The sequence below is a fragment of the Denticeps clupeoides genome, unplaced genomic scaffold (genome assembly GCF_900700375.1).
Source record: "Denticeps clupeoides unplaced genomic scaffold, fDenClu1.1, whole genome shotgun sequence".
In the NCBI taxonomy this organism is placed as follows: domain Eukaryota; kingdom Metazoa; phylum Chordata; class Actinopteri; order Clupeiformes; family Denticipitidae; genus Denticeps; species Denticeps clupeoides.
Genome location: NW_021629903.1, coordinates 15,678 through 41,609, shown reverse-complemented (window position 1 = coordinate 41,609; position 25,932 = coordinate 15,678). Strand labels below are relative to the sequence as shown.

The window sequence follows — 25,932 nt, the reverse complement described above, 5'->3', positions numbered from 1 at the left end:
TCCCAACAAAAAACTGAGTAGGTGCGCTGCCTGTTCATCATTTTTATTGCATGGTATGGAGTTGGGAGTGATCTGCAAAACTATCAGACACTTTGTTATTTCCTATTGCAGTTTGTAGTAATTTGACTCTCTGTGATTTTCTGTTCCTTTTACTTGGAATGATCATACAATTTACATGTTTTAGTGGATTTGAGACAATCCTAAATATTTGAGTTTATAATTATTCCACCCATGAAAACAGTTCACCCTATACTAGACTGATACCCTGTTCATGGGCACGTCCTGCAGCTAGTTTCCAGCTTCCCTGCAGTACTGACCAGAATGAGCAGGTTCCACAGCTGGAACCAGCATTTGTCAGAATATTGCACAAGAAAGTGAGGATCATTTCCCGACTCAATTAACATAAACAATTTGATTGATATAAAATGTGTTGAAATAAGTCATTTTGCTTTCAGTGTTGTTTTAATGTTTCTTTATCAACAGTTTCACAGGTGCCGCAGAAACTTTCTTAAAAATGTCATGAATTTATTTTTTGAACAGAAGAAAGATACTTGATCAAAATGTTAGACACATAAAACTTGAACAGCCCCCTTTTTTCCTGAAGGTGGCACTACTGCTGTTAGTAGCCTTTAGTAACTCCTCATGATTAACTTTTATTATGGTATCTCTAAGATAATAGACAGATTTACTTGCAAGATAATGCTCATTACTCAGATGTTAGTTAATATTTTCACACTGATGCAAACAACTTTTAATAAACCAAAGAATTCTAGATTATTTTCTCTTAGGTGTCCCAACATCTTCTTAAAAGCTTTATTTGTTCCCCACGGCAACTACATTGCATCTGGGTTCAACTTTGAAAGCTCTTCCCTCTGCTTCCGGGTCAAAGGAAGGTCATCAGCACATTGACAAAGATGAATGCAGCGCTGGTAAGAGAGAGAAATACCATCATTATTTATTTACAGACCAGACCAACAAATAAACTTGTACATGCATATATAAATTCCATCAAAACTTAAACTAACCTGTTTCAGGCTTCCTTTTCCAGTACACAGCAAGTAGACAGCCAGTACTGGTACCGCCAGACTGGACGACAGCATCATTATCCATCCCAGCACATTCACCCACACCGGGTATGTGTAGGTTCGGTTAAATGTCAGGGGCTTGTAATTGGCCAAGGAGCCAACGAAGGATGCCTGGGGAAAGAAGGACATTATGGAATAATTTAAAGTCACACATAAATTCAGCACTCATAGACAAATGCAGTTAGGAATTTTAAGCACCACATGTTGGATTACAGTAAAGTCCATGCACAGCTGTTTGTGCATGCAGGCTCTCTGCTCTTGTGCTCAAGCCAGGCAACAACTGGACCAATAAAGCTGGCTCATTATAATTTTCTGATGTAAAATCTGATTTCTTTTTTGTAATGAATAAGGTCATTATCCATGTCAACGGAGACTAGCTAAAAATAAGTGCAGCATCATACTGATATATTTTCAACTGGATTAATTAGAATGGCTATGGGTCATACATGTGTGGAATTAACAGTGTCATCCTGTTTAAAAAATGTCAGAACCACTAATGAGAATAAGAGAGGAACTCACTGTGCATACTAGTGGTGTCAGATAGCGCCAGCAGAGACTGAAGAAGCGGCTGGGTCTCACTCCTGTCATGTCTTCAATTGCATCACACATGCGCTCCGCTCCTGGAAGATGGAAAGGCACGTTTTCTATCTGGCGTAACTAGAGTAGTATAGTACTTTATTCATGTGTCACATTTAAATGTTTCAGATCATCAAAAGTGGGAATTTTGAACAACAAAATTGTTGTACTTCATGGTCATGCCACAGCATCTTAATAGGATTCAGGTCAGAACTTCGATTAGGCCACTCCAAAGTTTTCATTCTGTTTTTCTTCAGCCAGTCAGAGGTGAACTTGCTGGTGTGTTTTGGATCATTGTCATGTTGCAGAATCCACGTTGGTTTCAGTTTGAGGTCATGGACAGATAGAGGGACATTCTCCTTCATGGTGTTTTGTTAAACTGCAGAAATCCTAATTCCATTAATCACAGCAAGTCTTTCAGGCCATGAAACAGCAAAACAGCCCCTGACCATAAAAAATATGTTGGTATGATGTTCTTTTTCTGATGTTCTTTTTCTGAAATGCAGTGATTCTTTTTGCTCAGCAGTGCTTTTCGTCTTGGCTCCCCATCCCTTTCTCTTGTCATGAACTCTGCCCCGATCGACAGGTAACTCCTGGGAAAGTTCACCACTGTTACATGTTTTCACTAATTGTGGTTCGCTGGGAGTCCCAAAGGTTTAGAAACGGCTTCATAACCTTTTCCAGACTGATAGAGCTCAATTACTTTCTTTCTCATTTGTTCCTAATTTTCTTTGGATCTCAGCATGATGTCTGGTTTTTGAGGATATTTTGGTGTACATCACTTTGTCAGGCAGGTCTTATTTACATGATTCATTTATTGAGCTGTGACAGTAATCTTTGACTAGTATACATTAAAGGCCAAAAGTTTGGACACACCTTCTCATTCAATGTGTTGTCTTTGTTTTCATGACCTTTTGCATTGGTAGATTCTCACTGAAGGCATCAAAACTATGAATGAACACATGTGGAGTTATGTACTTAACAAAAAGTGGAGATCTAGCCTCCACAGTCACTGGACCTGAACCCAATCCAGATGGTTTGGGGTGAGCTGGACAGTAGAGTGAAGGCAAAGTGCTAAACACCTCTGGGAACTCCAAGACTGTTGGAAAACCACTTCAGGTGACGACTTCTTGAAGCTAATCGAGAGAATGCCAAGTGTGTGCAAAGCAGTAATCAGAGCATGCCTTCAGTGAGAATCTACCAACGTAAATGTTCATGTAAATAAAGAAAACACCTTGAAATAGAAGGTGTGTCCAAACTTTTGGCCTGTACTGTATATTATTTTTTGATGATCTGAAACATTTAAACAACATAAAACCATTAATTAAACAGAGAAGGCACACCACTGCATTTACAGCATAAGGACGTTCTTTGATTTTACTGCAATTATTTATTATTTACCAAATATCCAGCCCATTGTGAGACACTGAAGACTAGAGAGGAAGAGTTTGGAAGATGCATTCATGCCATAGTAATCAAAGACCTGCAGGACATACATCCCACCCTACAGGGAAAAGGCTTATTTATAGACAAGCAATTATAGACACAAATCATACAAATGACTACAATCAGATTAACTTTATATTTGGTGCTCTGATCACCTCTGTAATCATTAGGATACTTATGCTGAAGCAGAAGAGGCTGAAGACCAGCAGTAAAAGTTCTCTTCGTCCAGGTCTGCGCAGCACAGTGGGAGCCAGGTCAATCACTGGCATTATCACCCCCTCCATCATAACAAACTAGAGTTTATGCATCCAACAGTTAATATCTGTTTGTTTGTTTGTTAGTGTGTGTATTTATGTGTGTGTGTGTGTGTACACATTTTGATGCCACCTGTGAATCCAGGCCAAGCAATATAATCATGATGAAGAAGCATATCGCCCACAGCTGGGGTAAAGGCATCATGGCCACTGCCTGAGGGTACGCAATGAATGCCAGACCAGGACCTGTAAGAAGAAAAAAGTTATTCATGTAGCCACAAGCATTATCTATTTTGAACACTATTGATTACTTATATTGTTTGTTTTATATAGATACTCCCAAGCCATTATAAGTACAGTACCTGACTCTGCAACTTCTGCAATGCCAACATTGTATTCATGAGCCATGAAGCCCAGCACTGAAAATACTGCAAATCCAGCCACCAAACTGGTAGCAGCGTTCAACAAACAGAGCCAGAAACAGTTCCTGCCAGAGAGGTTCGGATTTAGGATGCTAATTTATGTATATTAGAGGGGTGCGGTTTGATTTGAGATTTTTGAGGACTGACTGGTTCTAAATCATACCTGTAGCAGTTGTTGTTGTATGGATTGTAGCTGCATAGTGAAGCCAACAGTCCTCCACCCACACCGAAGGAGAAGATGACCTGAGTTACAGCCTCCATCCACACCTGCATGAAAACACAGACCTGTTATATGATGTATTTTTATCAAAAGATATTTTTAAAAACTCGGTATATAGAATACAAACTCCACCCACTCAAGGTCCAAGTAATGATTCAAACTAACAACCATGGGGTTTGTGAGATCTACATTTTATCTTGGAAAAGTTCTGTTTTGAATGCTTTGACATCTCATACATGTTGTTCAAAGTAACCTGAGGATCTAGAAGTGGGGTGAGGTCAGGCTTCAGATAGTACACAATCCCCTGCAGGGCACCAGGCAGAGTCAACCCTCTGATCAGCAACACCAGCAGCATCACGTATGGGAAAGTGGCTGTAAAATACACCACCTGAAAATAGAGCAACCAGATCCAGCATTTTGGGGTTAATCAGGATTTCACTGTGTTGCACCCAGACGCTCTAACAGCATCCAGGCTTATATGGATCTGCTCATTTTAACTAAAGGTTTGTGAGATGTCTGATCAGCCAAAGAGGCAAACGTTTCCAATCATTTTATAACATAACTGTGTCACAGCTCAGACCGTGGAGGATGTGCCAGGTTGTAGTTACATGGAGTCCATGTGGTTGCCATGGTCGGTAGAAGAGTGAGGCGCAGAGATGGGAAATTTTGGAAAAGTACTTGATTATAAATACAAACAAAAGTGGCACAAGGGCTTAAACAAAGGAAACAAAGGATAAACAATTACAGACCCAAAGGCATGTGGCAATAAGGCCAGTAACATAAACTGGAACAAACCTAAGGAGAGTTATGTGCATGTCCACATCAATGTTGCAGCCCATACTGGGTGCTGCTTCACAGTTCTTATGGAGCTGGGATGATCAGGACTCCCATGGGCATCACAGTCCCGGATTACCTGACTGTCGGCACCTGTTGTTGTATAATGGCCCCCTCATTTTTAGTCCTTGTTGGGTCATTGAATGTTTGTCCATGTTTTACGTGTCTTTGTTACAAGTTAATCCCCCGTCTTGTGAATTCATGCTTTCTTGTCTGCCTTTATTGTGAAAGTTTTCTTCCTGTCTGCAGCAAACCGGTTTCACTCTCCGTCTACATGCTCAAAATGAAAATTCTCGTAGTCATTGAAAATTTACTATTTCCAGTTTACTATTGTTTCATTTTTACAACTGAATCCTAAACACCAACCTTTCCTGTAGACTTCACACCTTTCCAAATGCAGAAATAACAAATGACCCACATGGCAATGGCGCAGAGGAGGATCTCCCACCGAACACTGCCCAGCTCCTCAATTCCACCTGAGATCGCCAGCACACGCCGTCTGGAGATACGTTGTTTGTTAGAATATCTGGAATTTTGTTTGCATTTCCAGTGTACTTAAAGATTCCTTCTGTGTTTGACTTTAAAAACTTACTCCCAGAATTCAGTTGCTGGGGAGGTCGAGTTGGTGTTTATAGTCTGGTTATATTTGTTCAGTGCGTTAAAGTCCTCACAAGTTTCTACAGGAAGTGAAATATATTTTAGTTCATTATTCTTATTTTTTTGATGTTGTTGCACTACTGTTATGCTGCTGTTGTTACACATGCCAAGGTGTAGTCAGTGTTCATACCTGTGTTCCAGGTGTGGCCACAGCTGGCCCAGGGCAGTTTGGCGTAGAAAGAGAAGCACAGGTACAGAAGTGCCCATGCAAGGATGATGACGTAAGACATGCAGTTATAGACCCTCATTATTATACCCGTGTAGCCGATCCCTTAGAGACAAACAGTACATTTATTGTTTCTAATGAATATTAGGCTATCTTCTTCAAATCTCCATTCAAAAATATTTTTACAACACCAATGTAGCCTAACAGCAACTAGAAACAAAAATCCCCAGGGGAAATTTTGATGGGTCTGTCCGGGCATTGGTCACAGCCGCGGGCATGTAATTTGTAAAATGGGAATTCTTTAATGTGGTACTGCAGTATCACTTCAAAGAATTTTTTTTTACAAATGCTACCAATGCTAAAATTAGCGATCAATACATTCCAATGGGAAATTACCCTGTTTCAGCGTTAATAGCTCGGCCAGGCCCAGTCCGATCGCTTATAAAAGTAATAGCACACCTCACGCAACAAAGCTCTAATTTTTGATATATAACACGCGGGTGTGCGTGCTTCGGTACGACCCGCATTAATTGCCGAAAAAAGGCTGAAATAATAAATAAATAAATTTTTTTCGCCCATTTACACTTTTTTGTTTTCCCAAATTTGTGCATGATCCGTAAGTCAGACGGCGATAAACCATACGTCAAATCGTCGGCCTTGGCGAGATCTACGAGACGACATCAATATCTTCTTTGTATGTCAAACCGTCTGGACACAAACTCCAAAAAAGTCCAATTTTGGGCTAGAATAATAAACGCGTTCCGAAAACGCTTTTTGGCTAATTGCGCGCGGACCGTAAATCCGGCCGAGCCGAGCCATATGTCAAACCGTGCGTAACGACAAGCCGCACGATTTGATATGAGAGTCGTGTGTGTGCTGTGAAGCGTTTCATCGCAAATTCTTGGAAACCAGATTTTTTCACACTTTTAATGTTTTGGACGCGATTTGTGGCCCTCCTGTAATCCCCAAAGAAGCAACCAATACGTCATTGTGTGCGGAGAGGTCAGGCCGAAGGCCTGACCTCTCCGTTTTTTTGTGCGTCTCACGGCCTTAGCGTGGCAGCCACAAATGCGAGACATGGCCTTTTTGGCCTCCTTCCCTATTTCCCATGTTTTCCTGACCACTGTTGGCGGTAGCAACACATCCAATATGTCAGATCGACACCCGTGTCTCTAGCTTTTACGGCTGGTCACAGGGAGCTGAAAACCTCTTCCTCTGCGCAACAGTAAACCGTACTTTTTAGGCTTTGAAGCCGATTTGTGGGCGGGCCGTGCGACCTACCAAAACAAAAAATATATCATCGTGTGCAGAGTGGTCAGGCCTTCGGCCTGACCACTCCGTTGTTTCTGTGCGTTTCACGGTCTTATCGTGGCGGACTTGGACGTAAGACGTGTCCTTTTATTGCCTTTTTCCCGGTTTTCCGGCTTTTTCCGGGTTTTCCAAACCCCCGTTGGTGCCACCGACTCGTCCCATATGTCGGATCGTAAGACTCGGCGAGGCCTTCGGCCCCGCCTCGATTTTCGGGTCGCTAGCTTCAACGGTTAGCCTCGGGAGCCAAAAACGCGTTCCCGGCACGATGGTAAACGGTACTTTTTACACGTTTTAACCCGATTTGTGGCCGGGCCGTACGACCTACCAAAGCAAAAAATATATCATCGTGTGCGGAGTGGTCAGGCCTTCGGCCTGACCACTCCGTTGTTTCTTTACGTTTGACGGTGTTCGCGTGGCGGTCTTTAACATTCTTTAATGTTCATTTTTGCCATTCTCAGCACAATAATAAATGGTCTGTCTTCCTGACAGACCCAATAATACCACAAGCACAGAAACCTTCACTGTGTTCATTTAATAAACTTTACCTACCTTGTATGTGGACAGCAAAGAAAGAATTTCATTATAAAGAAATTATAAATTTGATTTCTTCCATGCACATGACAATAACTACCATGAATCCTTAAATTCTTGAATATATTGACCTGAACAGATGAGAAAGTTTCTTCCCTACTCACCCTGAGCAATTGGGCACAACTTCTCCCAGCAGGTGATGCTTGCTTGCTGTGTGTACTGACCCATCGCACTCTCCAGAAGAAACAGGGGGATCCCACAGGTCACCACAACCACCACATAGGGCACCAAGAAAGCACCTTGAAAAGAAAATTCATTACAAAGTATATTACGTTTTAACTAAATGTTTCTTATGTTGTCCGTTCGTGTGTACATAAGGTTAGAGTTGTGGTTATAAAACATGATATTTAAATGTTCATACATTACTGCATCATAAACCATAAAGTCCTTGTGGTATAGACTACAGTAACAAGATTAGTGTAAAATAAAGCAGTTCAATATATCACAGTGTATCTTGTACATAATTTAGACTTACCTCCACCATTTCTGTAGCAGAGATATGGGAATCTCCAAACATTTCCTAATCCAACTATGTTCCCTGCGACAACCAGGAAAAATTCTATATTGCTATTCCATTGCCCTCTTTTTTTAATTTTCTTTCTCCTACCCTCAACCTCTTCACAGTTCACAAGTTCCATCTTCTTTAGTCTGGTCTGATTAAAGCTTCCTGTCCCTGATCTCAATGCTGGCTTTTCCAGTCATGACTATGAACTCAATCTAAGAAACATCTTAACTAAATCTACTTGTGTTCTAGGTGTGATCACAGATTGCCCAGGGCAGTTTGGCATGGAAGGAGAACAAAAGGTGTCTGTTATATTAATTTAATAATTTAATTGCAATATCAATAAACTGAATTAATTGAATTGTTGTTGTTTCATTTTTACATTTAAAATGTTGGTATCTGAAGCCCTTCACTTTAGGGTCATATTGCTCGGTTCTGTTTTTAGATGTTGTCCTGGTGTCTGTGTGTGTTTGTGTGTGTGTTTCTTTTGTGACATTGAGAAAGCAAACAATATAATGTGGAAGGACGGATTGTTAATTAAACTTTGTAAATTACTCATCTCAGGCCAAGTGTACAGATGGTTCAGGAATTTTTGGCAGGTAAGAACACTTCAAATTAGAGTAGGGAAGAGCTTTTCGCAGAAATACCCAGAAAATGTAAAGCCTCAAGGCAGTACAGAGAGTCCTTTATTATTTTCTACAATGATAAATGATGTTTTTTTATTGTTTTGTGAGATGGGCACGTCTGATTTCCACTCAGCCAAAGAGGCAAAAATTTTCCACACATTTTCTAATATGTGTCACAGCTCGGACCGTGTATGATGTGCCAGGCTGTAGTTCCATGGAGTCCATGTGGTTGTCCCTGTCACGTTGATAGGTCGGTAGAATAGTGCGGCGCAGAGATGGGACATTTTGGGAACCAAAATACTTGTCTACTTTCATTGTGAAAGTTTTCTTCCTGTCTGCATCAAACCTGTTTCACTCTCCGTCTAAGTCAACATGCTCAAAATTAAAGTTCTTGTAGTCATTGAAAGTTTACTATTTCTAGTTTACTACTGTTTGATTTTTACATTTGAAGCCTAAACACCAACCTTTCCTGTAGACTTCACACCTTTCCAAATGCAGAAGTAACAAATGACCCACATGGCAATGGCGCAGAGGAGGATCTCCCACCGAACACTGCCCAGCTCCTCAATACCACCTGAGATTGCCAGCACACGCCGTCTGGAGATACGTTGTTTGTTAGAATGTCTGGAATTCTGTTTGCATTTCCAGTGTACTTAAAGATTCCTTCTGTGTTTGACTTTAAAAACTTACTCCCAGAATTCAGTTGCTGGGGAGGTCGAGTTGGTGTTTATAGTCTGGTTATATTTGTTCAGTGCGTCAAAGTCCTCACAACTTTCTACAGGAAGTGAAATATATTTTAGTTCATTATTCTTAATTTATTGAAGCTGTTGCACTACTGTTATGCTGCTGTTGTTACACATGGCAAGATGTAGTCAGTGTTCATACCTGTGTTCCAGGTGTGGCCACAGCTGGCCCAGGGCAGTTTGGCGTAGAAAGAGAAGCACAGGTACAGAAGTGCCCATGCAAGGATGATGACGTAAGAAATGCACTTATAGACCCTCATTATAATACTTGTGTAGCCGATCCCTTTGAGACAAACAGTACATTTATTGTTTCTAATGAATATTAGGCTATCTTCTTCAAATCTCCATTCAAAAACATTTTTACAACACCCATATAGCCTAACAGCAATAATACCACAAGCACAGAAACCTTCACTGTGTTTATATTAAACTTTACCTAACTTGTACATGGACAGCAAAGAAAGAATTTCATTTTACAGAGAAATTTAATTTCTTCCATACACATGACAATAACTACTATGAATCCTTGAATAAATTGACCTGAACAGATGAGAAAGTTTCTTCCCCACTCACCCTGAGCAATTGGGAACTTCTCCCAGCAGGTGATGCTTGCTTGCTGTGTGTACTGACCCATCGCACTCTCCAGAAGAAACAGGGGGATCCCACAGGTCACCACAACCACCACGTAGGGCACCAAGAAAGCACCTTGAAAACTAAATTCAGTACAAAGTAATATATACGTTTTAACAAAATCTTTCTTATGTTGTCCGTTCGTGTGTACATAAGGTTAGAGTTGTGGTTATGAAACATGATATTTAAATGTTCATACATTACTGCATCTTAAACCATAAAGTCCTTGTGGTATAGACTACAGTAACAAGATTAGTGTAAAATAAAGCAGTTCAATATATCTCAGTGTATCTTGTACATAACTTAGACTTACCTCCACCATTTCTGTAGCAGAGATATGGGAATCTCCAAACATTTCGTATAATTGTGAAAAAAATCGAAATGTAGTTCAGTTTCAATTTTATTTGTCATATGCAAGTTAACACAGGGAAAAACATTACAGTAAAATGCAAGTCACTGCTAAAAACTGCTAAAAAGTTTTAAGTTTACAAGGTAGAAAGAAAATAAATTGGCAATATGAAATTTGTCACTTCACAAGAAGTCATAAGTTCTAAGTTTACAAGAAAATATGAGATGTGAGATATGAAGAAGTAAGACAGTAACAATTTTCATGTGGGAGGGTAGAACAGGCTGATGAGGCAAACTGACAATACTGAGCAGCAAGTACAATGACAGTTATAGCACGTAGAGTGTAGATGCATGTTCCAGTCAGTATTTAAGTGTGTGCACGTACAGTTTGTGTGTGAGTAACACAATGTGGGTGTAATGTTGGTGTTCAGGTGTTGCTGTGGAAAAGTAAAAAAAAATGAGGGTAAAAACTGTTCTTAAGTCCTATAGTCCAAGCAGCTAGATTCAGTTCTTAAATGGTTAAATCCTAATCAATTTCAGGCAATTACGACTTTAATTTGTATAAAATTGAAGGTGAAGAAAACCTCAATAAACCAAAATGCGTCTGACTAGTTCCATGCAGCAGCACAGTTCTACATTGGTTTTGAATCATATGCTCACTTTGTGCGGAAGCTACTGAAAAAAAAGAGATAATTTTCCACAATTTTTAAAAATATTAATATAAAATATGGTTAGGTATTAGGTAAAACAGAAGTCTTTGTGGAGGGTTGTGCTTAGTGAATATCTGAATATCTGTTGAATTTTCCAACATGAAACTACTGTAACTTCACAGCAACGTCTGAGTTCTACTTTCAGTCTCTTCCCTGTCTGTGTTCTCCCTGTCTCTAGGTCAGCGTGGGCTCTTCTGTTTTAGGGTTTAGCTCATGTCTTAGTTTGGTCCCCTGTTCTCTGTCTGTGTTCGTGTCATGACACTCATCATCATCAGCCTGGCTTCATGGTAGAACTAGACCACTGCTGAAGCTTATCTGTGTTTGTTGTCTATCTTTCTGCAATTTATTTGTTTAATTGTTATTTATTATTTAATCATCTGTTTAATTATATGGACTCTCACTGGGTTGACCAGCCTTTTTCCCTTATTTCCTTTTAGTGTATGTTCTCGGCCCTTAAAACCTCTGAAAACAGCCCTTAAAACCTCATCACAACCACCATAAAGAGTACAAGAAATGTCTGTCGTACAAACATATTACGTATTTGTACTAAATCAATGTGAAGCACTGTGTACCATCCTGAATTGGGTTTGAATTTATTCAAAGAAACAAGCACACATGGAAATTACAGTAAGACAGGTTCATATTTGTCAGTCTAGATGTGTTGACTAATCTGAACACAAAATGATTTTCTGCTTTTCGTAACTGTATGAACATATTGATGACTGTAAGTTCTTGCTTTTAATTTTTATTAATTGTAGTGTTCTTTATGTGTAAATTTGAGGAGTCCAAGAATTAATTTTTTTCTGTATCCTTGAACTGTACTTTAGACTTTTAGTTCCTTTTGGCAGCCAGTTACTACTGTTATATAAAACAGCAGTAATACAGGAATTGTTTAAATTACAGTCTCTTGCTTTGTAAAGAGTTGTTCTTTTGGAACCTTCACCGTTCTTGCAGCAGAGGAAGGGGAACTTCTACACAATTCTAACCCAACTATGTTTCCATTCTCAGTCAAGAGAAATTCTGTGATACTTGCCTTGGTTTTCTGTTCCCCACACTCAGCCTCTCCTTGCATGAGCTCCATCTTCCTCTAACTGGTCTGATTATTGCTGTAATGTCAGCTGCACCTAGTTCTGTCAGTCAAAAATATCAAGCAAACTAAGCTACACTTTGAACCAAAACAGACCTTACATGGGGTGGAAGTCAAGGGGCCAGTGCTAAGCAAGCAAAAGATCTTATGTCCCCGGATATCTTCACTACTTTATTTCACCACTTTTGTAATATTTATTTAGTTTATCATTGAGCTGTTGCAACATTTACAGACAAGTTTGACTGTTCAGAGCTCCACAAACTGCATGATTACCTGGCTGCTTCAGTTCCAGTGGTAACTAATGGTTCTCCTATAGAGGGGAGTTCTGTGGTTCTTGTGCCGTCCTCCGTGTTTTGGGGATTGTGGAGTGTAGCGATAAGAATTGTAATTTGGTTGCTGTTGGACTATCCAGTCAAAGTTCCTAGTTTGTCACTTGGACAGTCTTGCATCTCACTGTCCCACCAAAAAACTGAGTAGGTGCGCTGCCTGTTCATCAATTTTATTGCATGGTATGGAGTTGGGAGTGATCTGCAAAACTATCAGACACTTTGTTATTTCCTATTGCAGTCTGTAGTAATTTGACTCTCTGTGATTTTCTGTTCCTTTTACTTGGAATGATCGTACAACAATGATCGTTACATGTTTTAGTGGATTTGAGAAAATCCTAAATATTTGAGTTTATAGTTATTACACCCATGAATACAGTTCACCCTATACTAGACTGATACCCTGTTCATGGGCACGTCCTGCAGCTAGTTTCCAGCTACCCTGCAGTACTGACCAGAATGAGCAGGTTCCACAGTTGGAACCAGCATTTGCCAGAATATTGCACGAGAAAGTGAGGATCATTTCCCGACTTAGCAATTAACATAAAAAATTTGATTGATATAAAAAGTGTTGAAATAAGTAATTTTGCTTTCAGTGTTGTTTTAATGTTTCTTTATCAACAGTTTCACAGGGGCGGCAGAAACTTTCTTAAAAATGTCATGAATTTATTTCTTGAACAGAAGAATGATACGTGATCAACATGTTAGACACATAAAACTTGAACAGCCCCCTTTTTTCCTGAAGGTGGCACTACTGCAATTAGTAGCCTTTAGTAACTCCTCATGATTAACTTTTATTATGGTATCTAAGATAATGTATGTGTACAGTTTTACTTGCAAGATAATGTTCATTACTCAGATGTTAGTTATTATTTTCACATTGATGCAAACAACTTTTAATAAACCAAAGAATTCTAGATTATTTTCTCTTAGGTGTCCCAACATCTTCTTAAAAGCTTTATTTGTTCCCCACGGCAACTACATTGCATCTGGGGTCAACTTTGAAAGCTCTTCCCTCTGCTTCCGGGTCAAAGGAAGGTCATCAGCACATTGACAAAGATGAATGCAGCGCTGGTAAGAGAGAGAAATACCATCATTATTTATTTACAGACCAGATCAACAAATAAACTTGTACATGCATATATAAATTCCATCAAAACTTAAACTAACCTGTTTCAGGCTTCCTTTTCCAGTACACAGCAAGTAGACAGCCAGTACTGGTACCGCCAGGCTGGACGACAGCATCATTATCCATCCCAGCACATTCACCCACACCGGGTATGTGTAGGTTCGGTTAAATGTCAGGGGCTTGTAATTGGCCAAGGCGCCAATTAAGGATACCTGGGGAAAGAAGGACATTATGGAATAATTTAAATTAACACATAAATTCAGCACTCTTAAGACAGATGCACCACATGTTGGAATACAGTAAAGTCCATGCACAGCTGTTGCACAGCACATGCACAGCACAGGAATCTGTAAGATAATTAATACGTTTTTGTGACAGGTAACCAAATTGGTAGAGAAAGGACAAAATTGCAGACACCATGTATGGTTTGGGAAAGTATAATAGAAAATAAGTGTGCTTAAAGTATGACATGCCTCTTGGCTCTTTTGCTCAAGCCAGCAGCAAAAGGTGTCCACAACAGGACCAATAAAGCTGGCTCATTGTAATTTTCTGATGTAAAATCTGATTTCTTATTAGTAATTATGGTCATTATCAATGATCATTATCCATGTCAACAGAGACTAGCTAAAAATCAGCCAATAAGCACAGCATCATACTGATATATTTTTAACTGAATTAATTAGAATCACTATGGGTCATACACGTGTGGAATCCTGTTTAAAAACTGTCAGAACCACTAATGAGAAACTGAAGAAGCGGCTGGGTCTCACTCCTGTCATGTCTTCAATTGCATCACACATGCGCTCCGCTCCTGGAAGATGGAAAGGCACGTTTTCTATCTGGCGTAACTAGAGTAGTATAGTACTTTATTCATGTGTCACATTTAAATGTTTCAGATCATCAAAAGTGGGAATTTTGAACAACAAAATTGTTGTACTTCATGGTCATGCCACAGCATCTTAATAGGATTCAGGTCAGAACTTCGATTAGGCCACTCCAAAGTTTTCATTCTGTTTTTCTTCAGCCAGTCAGAGGTGAACTTGCTGGTGTGTTTTGGATCATTGTCATGTTGCAGAATCCACGTTGGTTTCAGTTTGAGGTCATGGACAGATAGAGGGACATTCTCCTTCATGGTGTTTTGTTAAACTGCAGAAATCCTAATTCCATTAATCACAGCAAGTCTTTCAGGCCATGAAGCAGCAAAACAGCCTCTGACCATAAAACTATCACCACCACCATATTTTACTGTTGGTATGATGTTCTTTTTCTGAAATGCAGTGATTCTTTTTGCTCAGCAGTGCTTTTCGTCTTGGCTCCCCATCCCTTTCTCTTGTCATGAACTCTGCCCCGATCGACAGGTAACTCCTGGGAAAGTTCACCACTGTTACATGTTTTCACTAATTGTGGTTCGCTGGGAGTCCCAAAGGTTTAGAAACGGCTTCATAACCTTTTCCAGACTGATAGAGCTCAATTACTTTCTTTCTCATTTGTTCCTAATTTTCTTTGGATCTCAGCATGATGTCTGGTTTTTGAGGATATTTTGGTCTACATCACTTTGTCAGGCAGGTCTTATTTACATGATTCATTTATTGAGCTGTGACAGTAATCTTTGACTAGTATACATTAAAGGCCAAAAGTTTGGACACACCTTCTCATTCAATGTGTTGTCTTTATTTTCATGACCTTTTGCATTGTTAGATTCTCACTGAAGGCATCAAAACTATGAATGAACACATGTGGAGTTATGTACTTAACAAAAAGTGGAGATCTAGCCTCCACAGTCACCGGACCTGAACCCAATCCAGATGGTTTGGGGTGAGCTGGACAGCAGAGTGAAGGCAAAGTGCTAAACACCTCTGGGAACTCCAAGACTGTTGGAAAACCACTTCAGGTGACGACTTCTTGAAGCTAATCGAGAGAATGCCAAGTGTGTGCAAAGCAGTAATCACAGCATGCCTTCAGTGAGAATCTACCAACGTAAATGTTCATGTAAATAAAGAAAACACCTTGAAATAGAAGGTGTGTCCAAACTTTTGGCCTGTACTGTATATTATTTTTTGATGATCTGAAACATTTAAACAACATAAAACCATTAATTAAACAGAGAAGGCACACCACTGCATTTACAGCATAAGGACGTTCTTTGATTTTACTGCAATTATTTATTATTTACCAAATATCCAGCCCATTGTGAGACACTGAAGACTAGAGAGGAAGAGTTTGGAAGATGCATTCATGCCATAGTAATCAAAGACCTGCAGGACATAAATCCCACCCTACAGGGAAAAGGCTTATTTATAGACAAGCAATTATAGACACAAATCATACAAATGACTACAATCAGATTAACTTTATATTTGGTGCTCTGATCAACTCTGTAATCATTAGGATACTTATGCTAAAGCAGAAGAGGCTGAAGACCAGCAGTAAAAGTTCTCTTCGTCCAGGTCTGCGCAGCACAGTGGGAGCCAGGTCAATCACTGGCATTATCACCCCCTCCATCATAACAAACTAGAGTTTATGCATCCAACAGTTAATATCTGTTTGTTTGTTTGTTAGTGTGTGTATTTATGTGTGTGTGTATGTGTGTACACATTTTGATGCCACCTGTGAATCCAGGCCAAGCAATATAATCATGATGAAGAAGCATATCGCCCACAGCTGGGGTAAAGGCATCATGGCCACTGCCTGAGGGTACGCAATGAATGCCAGACCAGGACCTGTAAGAAGAAAAAAGTTATTCATGTAGCCACAAGCATAATTTATTTTGAACTATATTGATTACTCGTATTGTTTGTTTTATATAGATACTCCCAAGCCATTATAAGTACAGTACCTGACTCTGCAACTTCTGCAATGCCAACATTGTATTCATTAGCCATGAAGCCCAGCACTGAAAATACTGCAAATCCAGCCACCAAACTGGTACCAGCGTTCAACAAACAGAGCCAGAAACAGTTCCTGCCAGAGAGGTTTGAATTTAGGATGCTAATTTGGGGATATTAAAGGGGTGTGGTTTGATTTAAGATTTTTGGGGACTGACGGGTTCTAAATCATACCTGTAGCAGTTGTTGTTGTATGGATTGTAACTCCCCAGTGAAATCAACACTCCTCCACCCACACCAAAAGAAAGAAGACCTGAGTTACAGCCTCCATCCACACCTGCATGAAACACACAAACCTATTATATGATTTCATTTTATTATCAAAAAAAGAATTTTAAAAACTGGGTATAGTGAAGGCAAACTCCACCCACTAAAGGTCCAAGCAATGATTCAAACTAACAACCATGGGGTTGCATTTTATGTTGGAAAAGTTCTGGTTTGAATGCTTTAAAACTGACAAACTCATACAGGCTGTTCAAAGTAACCTGGGGATCTAGAAGTGGGGTGAGTTCAGGCTTCAGATAGTACACAATCCCCTGCAGGGCACCAGGTAGAGTCAACCCTCTGATCAGCAACACCAGCAGCATCACGTATGGGAAAGTGGCTGTAAAATACACCACCTGAAAATAGAGATCCAGCATTTTAGGGTTAATCTGGAATTCACTGTGTTGCACCCCAGACTCTCTAACAGCCTCCAGGCTTATACTGGATCTACTCATTTTAACTAAAGATTTGTGAGATGGGCACGTCTGATTTCCACTCAGCCAAAGAGGCAAACGTTTCCACACATTTTGTAATATAACTGTGTCACGGCTCGGACCGTGGATGATGTGCCAGGCTGTAGTTCCATGGATTCCATGTGGTTGCCCCTGTCACATTGGTAGGTTGGTAGGTCGGTAGGAGAGTGAGGCGCAGAGTACTTGATTATAAATACAAACAAAAGCGGCACAAGGGCTAAAACAAAGGAAACAAAGGATAAACAATTACAGACCCAAAGGCATGTGGCAATAAGGCCAGGAACATAAACTGGAACAAACCTAAGGTGAGTTATGTGCATGTCCACATCATTGTCGCATCCCATACTGGGTGCTGCTTCATGGTTCTTATGGAGCTGGGATGGATCAGGACTCCATAATCATGTGCAGGAGCACCCGTTGTGCTAAACCCTTAGCCCATGGGCGTCACAGCCCCTGATTATCTGACTGTCTGCACCTGTTGTTGTGTCGGGTTATTGAATGTTTGTCAATGTATTGTGTGTCTTTCTTACAAGTTAATCCCCATCTTGTGAATTCATGCTTTCCTGTCTGCTTTCATTGTGAAAGTTTCTTCCTGTCTGCATCGACCCTGTCTCACTCTGTCTACATGCTCAAAATTAAAATTCTTGTAGTCATTGAAAGTTTACTGTTTCTAGTTTACTATTGTTTCATTTTTACATTTGAATCCTAAACACCAACCTTTCCTGTAGACTTCACACCTTTCCAAATGCAAAGTAACAAATGACCCACATGGCAATGGCGCAGAGGAGGATCTCCCACCGAACACTGCCCAGCTCCTCAATACCACCTGAGATCGCCAGCTCACGCCGTCTGGAGATACGTTGTTTGTTAGAATATCTGGAATTCTGTTTGCATTCTCAGTGTCCTTAAAGCTTTCTTCTGTGTTTGATTTTATAAACTTACTCCCAGAATTCAATTGCTGGGGAGGTCGAGTTGGTGTTTATAGTCTGGTTATATTTGTTCAGTGCGTTAAAGTCCTCACAAGTTTCTGCAGGAAGTGAAATATATTTTAGTTCATTATTCTTAATTTCTTGAAGCTGTTGCACTACTGTTATGCTGCTGTTGTTACCCATGCCAAGGTGTAGTCAGTGTTCATACCTGTGTTCCAGGTGTGGCCACAGCTGGCCCAGGGCAGTTTGGCATAGAAAGAGAAGCACAGGTACAGAAGTGCCCAGGCAAGGATGATGACGTAAGCCATGCAGCTATAGACACTCATTATTGTACCTGTGTAGCCAATCCCTTTGAGACAAACAGTACATTTATTGTCTCTAAAGAATATTAGGCTATCTTCTTCAAATCTCCATTCAAAAACATTTTTACAACACCCATATAACCTAACAGCAATAATACCACAAGCACAGAAACCTTCACTGTGTTCATATATTAAATTTACCTACCTTGTATGTGGACAGCAAGGAAAAAATTTCATTGTACAGAAAATTTTAATTTCTTCCATACACATGATATTAACTACTATGAATCCTTGAATATATTGACCTGAACAGATGAGAAATTTTCTTCCCCACTCACCCTGAGCAATTGGGCACAACTTATCCCAGCAGGTGATGCTTGCTTGCTGTGTGTACTGACCCATCGCACTCTCCAGAAGAAACAGGGGGATCCTACAGGTCACCACAACCACCACGTAGGGCACCAAGAAAGCACCTTGAAAATAAAATTCAGTACAAAGTAATATACGTTTTAACAAAATGTTTCTTATGTTGTTCGTTCGTGTGTACATAAGGTTAGAGTTGTGGTTATGAAACATGATATTTAAAATTTAAATGTTCATACATTACTGCATCGTAAACCATACAGTCCTTGTGGTATAGACTACAGTAACAAATTAGTGTAAAATAAAGAAATTCAATATATCTCAGTGTATCTTGTACATAACTTACCTCCACCATTTCTGTAGCAGAGATATGGGAATCTCCAAACATTTTGTATAATTGTGAAAAAAATCGAAATGTAGTTCAGTTTCAATTTTATTTGTCATATGCAAGTTAACACAGGGAAAAACATTACAGTAAAATGCAAGTCACTGCTAAAACTGCTAAAAAGTTTTAAGTTTACAAGGTAGAAAGAAAATAAATTGGCAATATCAAATTTGTCACTTCGCAAGAAGTCATAAGTTCTAAGTTTACAAGAAAATATATGAGATGTGAGATATGAAGAAGTAAGACAGTAACAATTTTCATGTGGGAGGGTAGAACAGGCAGATGAGGCAAACTGACAATACTGAGCAGCAAGTACAATGACAGTTAGCACGTAGAGTGTAGATGCGTGTTCCAGTCAGTATTTAAGTGTGTGCACGTACAGTTTGTGTGTGAGTAACACAATGTGGGTGTAATGTTGGTGTTCAGGTGTTGCTGTGGAAAAGTTGAATAAAATGAGGGTAAAAACTGTTCTTAAGTCCTATAGTCCAAGCAGCTAGATTCAGTTCTTAAACGGTTAAATCCTAATCAATTTCAGTCATTACGACTTTAATTTGTATAAAATTGAAGGTGAAGAAAACCTCAATAAACCAAAATGCGTCTGACTAGTTCCATGCAGCAGCACAGCTCTACATTGGTTTTGAATCACATGATCACTTTGTGTGGAAGCTACTGAAAAAAAGAGTAGTAACTGGCTGCCAAAAGGAACTAAAAGTCTAAAGTACAGTTCAAGGATACAGAAAAAAATTAATTCTTGGACTCCTCAAATTTACACATAAAGAACACTAGATTAATAAAAAAAAAGCAATTAAATATAATATAAAATATGGTTAGGTATTAGGTAAAACAGAAGTCTTTGTGGAGGGTTGTGCTTAGTGAATATCTGAATATCTGTTGAATTTTCAACATGAAACTACTGTAACTTCACAGCGTCTGAGTTCTACTTTCAGTCAGATTGTCTCTTCCCTGTCTGTGTTCTCCCTGTCTCTAGGTCAGCGTGGGCTCTTCTGTTTTAGGGTTCAGCTCATGTCTTAGTTTGGTCCCCTGTTCTCTGTCTGTGTTCGTGTCATGACACTCATCATCATCAGCCTGGCTTCATGGTAGAACTAGACCACCGCTGAAGCTTATCTGTGTTTGTTGTCTATCTTTCTGCAATTTATTTGTTTAATTTTTATTTATTATTAAATCATCTGTTTAATTATATGGTCTCGCACTGGGTTTGCCAGCCTTTTTCCCTTATTTCCTTTTAGTATGTTCTCGGCCCTTAAAACCTCTGAAAACGGCCCTTAAAACCTCATCACAACCACCATAAAGAGCACAAGAAATGTCTGTTTATTTGTCGTACAAACAATATTATGTATTTGTACTAAAGCAGTGTGAAGCACTGTGTACCATCCTGAATTGTGTTTGAATTTATTCAAAAAACAAGCACACATGGAAATTACAGTAAGACAGGTTCATATTTGTCAGTCTAAATGTGCTGACTAATCTGAACACAAAATGATTTTCTGCTTTTTCTAACTGTATGAACATATTGATGACTGTAAGTTCTTGCTTTTAATTTTTATTAATCTAGTGTTCTTTATGTGTAAATTTGAGGAGTCCAAGAATTATTTTTTTCTGTATCCTTGAACTGTACTTTAGACTTTTAGTTCCTTTTGGCAGCCAGTTACTACTGTTATATAAAATAGCAGTAATACAGGAATTGTTTAAATTACAGTCTCTTGCTTTGTAAAGAGTTGTTCTTTTGGAACCTTCACCGTTCTTGCAGCAGAGGAAGGGGAACTTCTACACATTTCTCGCCCAACTATGTTTCCATTCTCAGTCACTGATCTCTGTTTTGCTGTTTCATGGCCTGAAAGATCGTGGACGGGCGCGATGGGCGGAGCCCAACTCGCGTCTCCCGTGCTCGCGTCGTCGTCATCGTCCATGTCGTCCCAGTCCACGGGGAGCCTGGCCAGCAGAGCGCAGAGTTCCTGGCTCGACATGCCGAAGATCGTGGGGTTCGCGTCCTCTGCGCTCGCTGCCCACGTCACTTCCTCGCTGCTGCCCACGCCATCGTCTTCGATCTGCCCCCTCACCCGTGGCTCCCCGTGGACTGGGACGACATGGACGATGACGACGACAAGAGCACGGGAGACGCGAGTTGGGCTCCGCCCATCGCGCCCGTCCACGATCGTCACGAGGTCCGTGGGGATCCACGTCACTTCCAGGGGTGTAAGCGGCAACAACGGCGGCGTCCCTCCAGCGTGGAGGTGGGCAGCTCCAGCCCCAATGGCCAGAGTACTGCCCATGGGAGCTTATCGCGCCATAGGTCCAGGATGTCCGCAGGGTGGACGACCCTCGGAGTCACCGGTGGAGGACACGGATGACGAAAGCGATGATGACCTGGATTTTCGGTGGGTGGTCGTTGCCGGGATGGCTCCGGCCAGTGTGCGCGTCCGAGATCATCGCCGCGTCCGTGATGACCCACGTGACTTCCGGGGGTAAGAGGTTGACACGGACGACGACCAGGATGACGCCGTTTCGGCGGTCGGTGCCGGGATGGCTCCGCCCATCGCGCCCATCCAGGATCGTCACGAGGGCCGTGGAAACCCACGTCCCTCCCAGCAGTGTGAGGAAAGCTGGTGGAAGAGGGCGACGGGAGGTCGCCAGCCAGCAACTGCGCTGCCGGGACTGCCTCGCAGGGAATCCTCCATTCCTGCTCCAGTCGCCGACCCGCCTTCCCTCTGCCCGGACGTTCCCCAGCGAAATGGCAGCGCAGCACCAGCGTCCACACCTGCTGGAGAAGACGTCCCCCCCCTCCACACCACACACCTACCACCATCTCCAGCGACGTGCCCAGCCCCCTGTGGGACAGCCCAAGTGTCCCGGGACCCTTCAGTGGGGCAGCAGACACTGATAAGACCACCACCATCCTCTCGTCTGCTTGGGTCAGCATGGGGCTGGAGCGCAGCCCTCTGGCAGCAGGGAGAGACAGACAGGAGTTTTCGGGACTTTCAGCAGAGGCTGAGGGCGGAGTTTAATCGGCCAGAGCCTGAGCCAGGGATCGAACTCTGCCCCTCCACCACATCCAGCGCCAGTCAGGATCCGGGGCAAGAAGACCCAGCACTGGTGGGCGACGAGAAGGTCGCACCTCTCGAGATCCTGGCTGTGCCCCCTGAGGAGGTCCCGGAGACCCCAGAGAGGGAGCCAGGCGACCCTCTCTTCTCTCTGTCTTTGTCTTTGTGTGTGTGCATGGCATTAGTGTCCGTATGTCGCCCCCATTTCCCCTCTTTGTGTCCACCAGATGGTCTGGCAATGCCCCCACCTTGGCACCAGGGGCGTGCAGTGAGAGGGGCTGCACGTGCCGAGAAGGCATCAGCCTGGGGTGCCTGGAACGGTCGCCGGAGGCTCTGGAACAATCTCCCTGCGCAGTGCAGGGGGTGACACAAGACGTGTCAGAGGGGACGTGCAGAGACAGGGCCCGCACGTACCCGGATGGATCGGCCCTGATTTTTCTGTGCAGGTCCGAGGGTCCAGGGCAGCCATGTGGGACCACACCGGGGAGCCAGCCTGAGGGTCCGGGGCCGCCACGCGAGACCACGCCGGGGAGCCAGGCCGAGGGTCCGGGGCCGCCATGCGAGACCACGCCGGGGAGCCAGGCCGAGGGTCCGGGGCCGCCATGCGAGACCACGCCGGGGAGCCAGGCCGAGGGTCCGGGGCCGCCATGCGAGACCACGCCGGGGAGCCAGGCCGAGGGTCCGGGGCCGCCACGCGAGACCACGCCGGGGAGCCAGGCCGAGGGTCCGGGGCCGCCACGCGAGACCACGCCGGGGAGCCAGGCCGAGGGTCCGGGGCCGCCACGCGAGACCACGCCGGGGAGCCAGGCCGAGGGTCCGGAGCCAGCCCGGGTCCTCCAAGGGGAGGATACAGCAGGGCAGGAGCCCTGTGGTTGCCGCCGTCTGCCCCGCCGCCTCCACTGCTGGGGCTCCGAGGACGTAGCCCTTGGAGGGGGGGGCTCTGTCAGGATTGCCTGCAGCTGGGCTCCACACCTGACTCCAATCCTGACGCCCCATAAATGCCAGAGACTTCCACCCGTTCGAGATCTCCGGCATTTTCGTGGACTCTCTGCACGAACTTGACCTGGTTTAGTTTCATATGTGTTTTGAGTTCTGGCAATCGGCACACGCCTGCGGGTTTGTTTGTGGTGTTCCCCTTTATTTCCCCTTTTTGGCCACCGCGCCATTGTTTCTTTGTATTTATTGTGTTATAATAAATCCCCTTCCCAGCATGTCAGACCTCTGCGCTTCCTTCCCTCGTAAGTCCGTAGTCGTGACACCATGGGGTTTGTGAGATCTGCATTTTATGTCGGAAAAGTTCTGGTTTGAATCCTTTGAAACTGACAACTCATACAGGCTGTTCAAAGTAACCTGAGGATCTAGAAGCGGGGTGAGGTCAGGCTTCAGATAGTACACAATCCCCTGCAGGGCACCAGGTAGAGTCAACCCTCTGATCAGCAACACCAGCAGCATCATGTATGGGGAAAGTGGCTGTAAAATACACCACCTGAAAATAGAGATCCAGCATTTTAGGGTTAATCGGGATTTCACAGTCTGAAAGTTGAGTCTTAGCAACTGGACTTCTTTCTTTAATTTTTTAATGTTTCATTCTGCATCCAAGAACTTTGTCAATCTGAGGGAAGTTGGCTTGTGACCACAAATGTATCCTCCAGGTTGGTTTCACCCTCACTCCTGCCTTGAATAGGCTTGTTAAGTGAAACAAAGGCAGGGGGAGGGGTGTGGGTAGATGTGACAGCTCCACCCTGGCAGCTCCTCCTGCCCCCATTTTATGGGTCATTAAATGTGGCCAACCTGGTGGATGTGGTAGTTGGGCCAGATATTTGGGGGATGGATGAAAGGGCAACACAAGCCAACTTCCCTCAGACTGACAAAGTTCCGTGGATGCAGAATCAAACGTTAAAGAAATAAAAGAAAGAAGTCCAGTTGCCATGACTCAACTTTCAGACAAATTCACCTGGATGACTGAAAATCTTCACAGTCGGGATTTCACTGTGTTGTACCCCAGACCCTCTAACAGCCTCCAGGCTTAAATTGGATCTTTTCCTTTCATTTCATTGGCGAACAGAGAAAATCTCTGTCTGAATTATATGTGTACATTTTCATGTGGTGTACCTGAGGTGCAGTGGCACTGAAAGAAAAAAAAGGGTAAAGTAGGATGTGTACAAATAGTATCAACTTACACTTTTCTGGCCCAAAACATTTTTCACTATAAAATTGACCTGGGAACTTTGCTCATATGCACATAGATTTATGATGAATATGGACATTTCACTGTTAAATAAATAGCATTGCAGCCTGCGTGTCATGATCCGGACCGGCAGGGGTTGACCGGACCGGAGTTTCATGTTTGTCTTGTGTAATGTTCCCTGATTGTGTTCACTTGTTGTCTATTTATATAATTATAAAACTCCTGTTCGTGTCTGTTCGCCGTCGGGTCATTGTGCGTGTTAATGTTCCCTTGTCTTGTGTAGTTTGTATTAAACCCCTGTCCTGTGATCGTGCGAATGCGTCCTCCTTCACCGCCATGTCCAGCCCACCCGTGACAGAATGACCCGACCATGTGGACGCAGCCGATCTACGCCCCGCTGAGATCCAGGAAACCGTGGATGGTCGGGAGGACGTCTGCTCCATAGTTCCATGTTCAAGGTTCCATGTATGGACGTCCCCGACGCCGCCGTCTCGTCCAGATTCCAGCGACGCACCTCCGGTAATCGCCAGTTCCCCGCCATGATCCATGTCATGTTTTTAATCAGTTCCCCAAGTGTACCGGCGAATCCGTGCGATAAAACTTATCCTGTTCGTGTCTGTTCACCGTCGTGTCATTGTGCGTGTTAATGTTCCCTTGTCTTGTGAAGTCTGTATTAAACCCCTGTCCTGTGATCGTGCGAATGCGTCCTCCTTCACCGCCATGTCCAGCCCACCCGTGACACTGCGGTATTTAAGTGGAACAAACATAAGGAGCTGCAAATAATGAGCTGTCTTTATGTACTCTATCACACCCATATATGCAGGAAGTGAGCAGAAGTCCTTGGTATGGCTGCTTCCAAATAAGCATATTTCATTCATTCATAATATTGTCAATCCAAGTTCAATATGTCACAATTAATTTTTCCTAGTTGTGTGAAATTGCAGAATAAATATGAACCAAATCTGCGCACTAAAGTGTCTATTCCTTTACATTGGGACGATCCTTGGGTTGCAGGATGGGTTTCGATACCGAAGGAAGATGGACAAGAAAAGGTCAAAGCCCCGTATATGCTTATCTAGACAATTCAGTGTTGGTTCCAACAACAGGTTTTACAATAAATATGTAAATACATTATTTGTAATGTGTTTTATGTTTCTCTGTGCGTGTGTGTGTTTGGGGGGGGGGGGGGGGGGGTTGTTCGCCCAGGGCACCAAACAGGTTAGGACCGCCCTTGCATCTTGTGAATGTCATGCGTTTCCGCCCTTCCTTCCTGCCTGCATAAAACCTGTCTCACTCTCTGTCTAATTCTACATGCTCAAAATAAAAAAATAGAAATGATAAAAAATAAAATTCTTGTAGTCATTGAAAGTTTACTATTGTTTAATTTTTACATTTGAATCCTAAACACCAACCTTTCCTGT

General features: G+C 42.4%; 2 protein-coding genes and 1 pseudogene across 5 annotated transcripts; all 3 read right to left on the bottom strand.

Moving 5' to 3' along the window:
- Nucleotides 1–449: 449 nt before the first annotated feature.
- On the bottom strand, nucleotides 450–18,711 carry LOC114776977 (sodium- and chloride-dependent GABA transporter 2-like). 4 transcript variants are annotated; one of them, XM_028966901.1, is made up of 15 exons: nucleotides 8,170–8,397; nucleotides 8,038–8,100; nucleotides 7,667–7,801; nucleotides 5,625–5,765; nucleotides 5,430–5,514; nucleotides 5,204–5,336; nucleotides 4,257–4,391; nucleotides 3,947–4,050; nucleotides 3,724–3,848; nucleotides 3,495–3,607; nucleotides 3,263–3,400; nucleotides 3,063–3,165; nucleotides 1,605–1,705; nucleotides 1,026–1,196; nucleotides 450–926 (listed from the first exon to the last, which is right to left on the bottom strand). In XM_028966901.1, exons 1-15 carry the CDS (start codon nucleotides 8,198–8,200, stop codon nucleotides 834–836), a joined length of 1,671 nt encoding a protein of 556 aa, XP_028822734.1. In that variant the 5' UTR covers nucleotides 8,201–8,397; the 3' UTR covers nucleotides 450–833. The 4 variants fall into 4 exon arrangements, with proteins under 4 accessions (XP_028822734.1, XP_028822735.1, XP_028822736.1 ...); XM_028966902.1 differs by lacking the exons at nucleotides 8,038–8,100; nucleotides 8,170–8,397 and adding an exon at nucleotides 10,377–10,397; XM_028966900.1 differs by having other exon boundaries at nucleotides 458–926; nucleotides 8,038–8,382.
- On the bottom strand, nucleotides 13,304–15,958 carry LOC114776981 (sodium- and chloride-dependent GABA transporter 2-like). Its single transcript, XM_028966907.1, has 4 exons — nucleotides 15,837–15,958; nucleotides 14,434–14,474; nucleotides 13,705–13,875; nucleotides 13,304–13,605 (listed from the first exon to the last, which is right to left on the bottom strand). Exons 1-4 carry the CDS (start codon nucleotides 15,898–15,900, stop codon nucleotides 13,513–13,515), a joined length of 369 nt encoding a protein of 122 aa, XP_028822740.1. The 5' UTR covers nucleotides 15,901–15,958; the 3' UTR covers nucleotides 13,304–13,512.
- LOC114776979 (sodium- and chloride-dependent GABA transporter 2-like) lies at nucleotides 15,988–25,932 on the bottom strand (annotated as a pseudogene).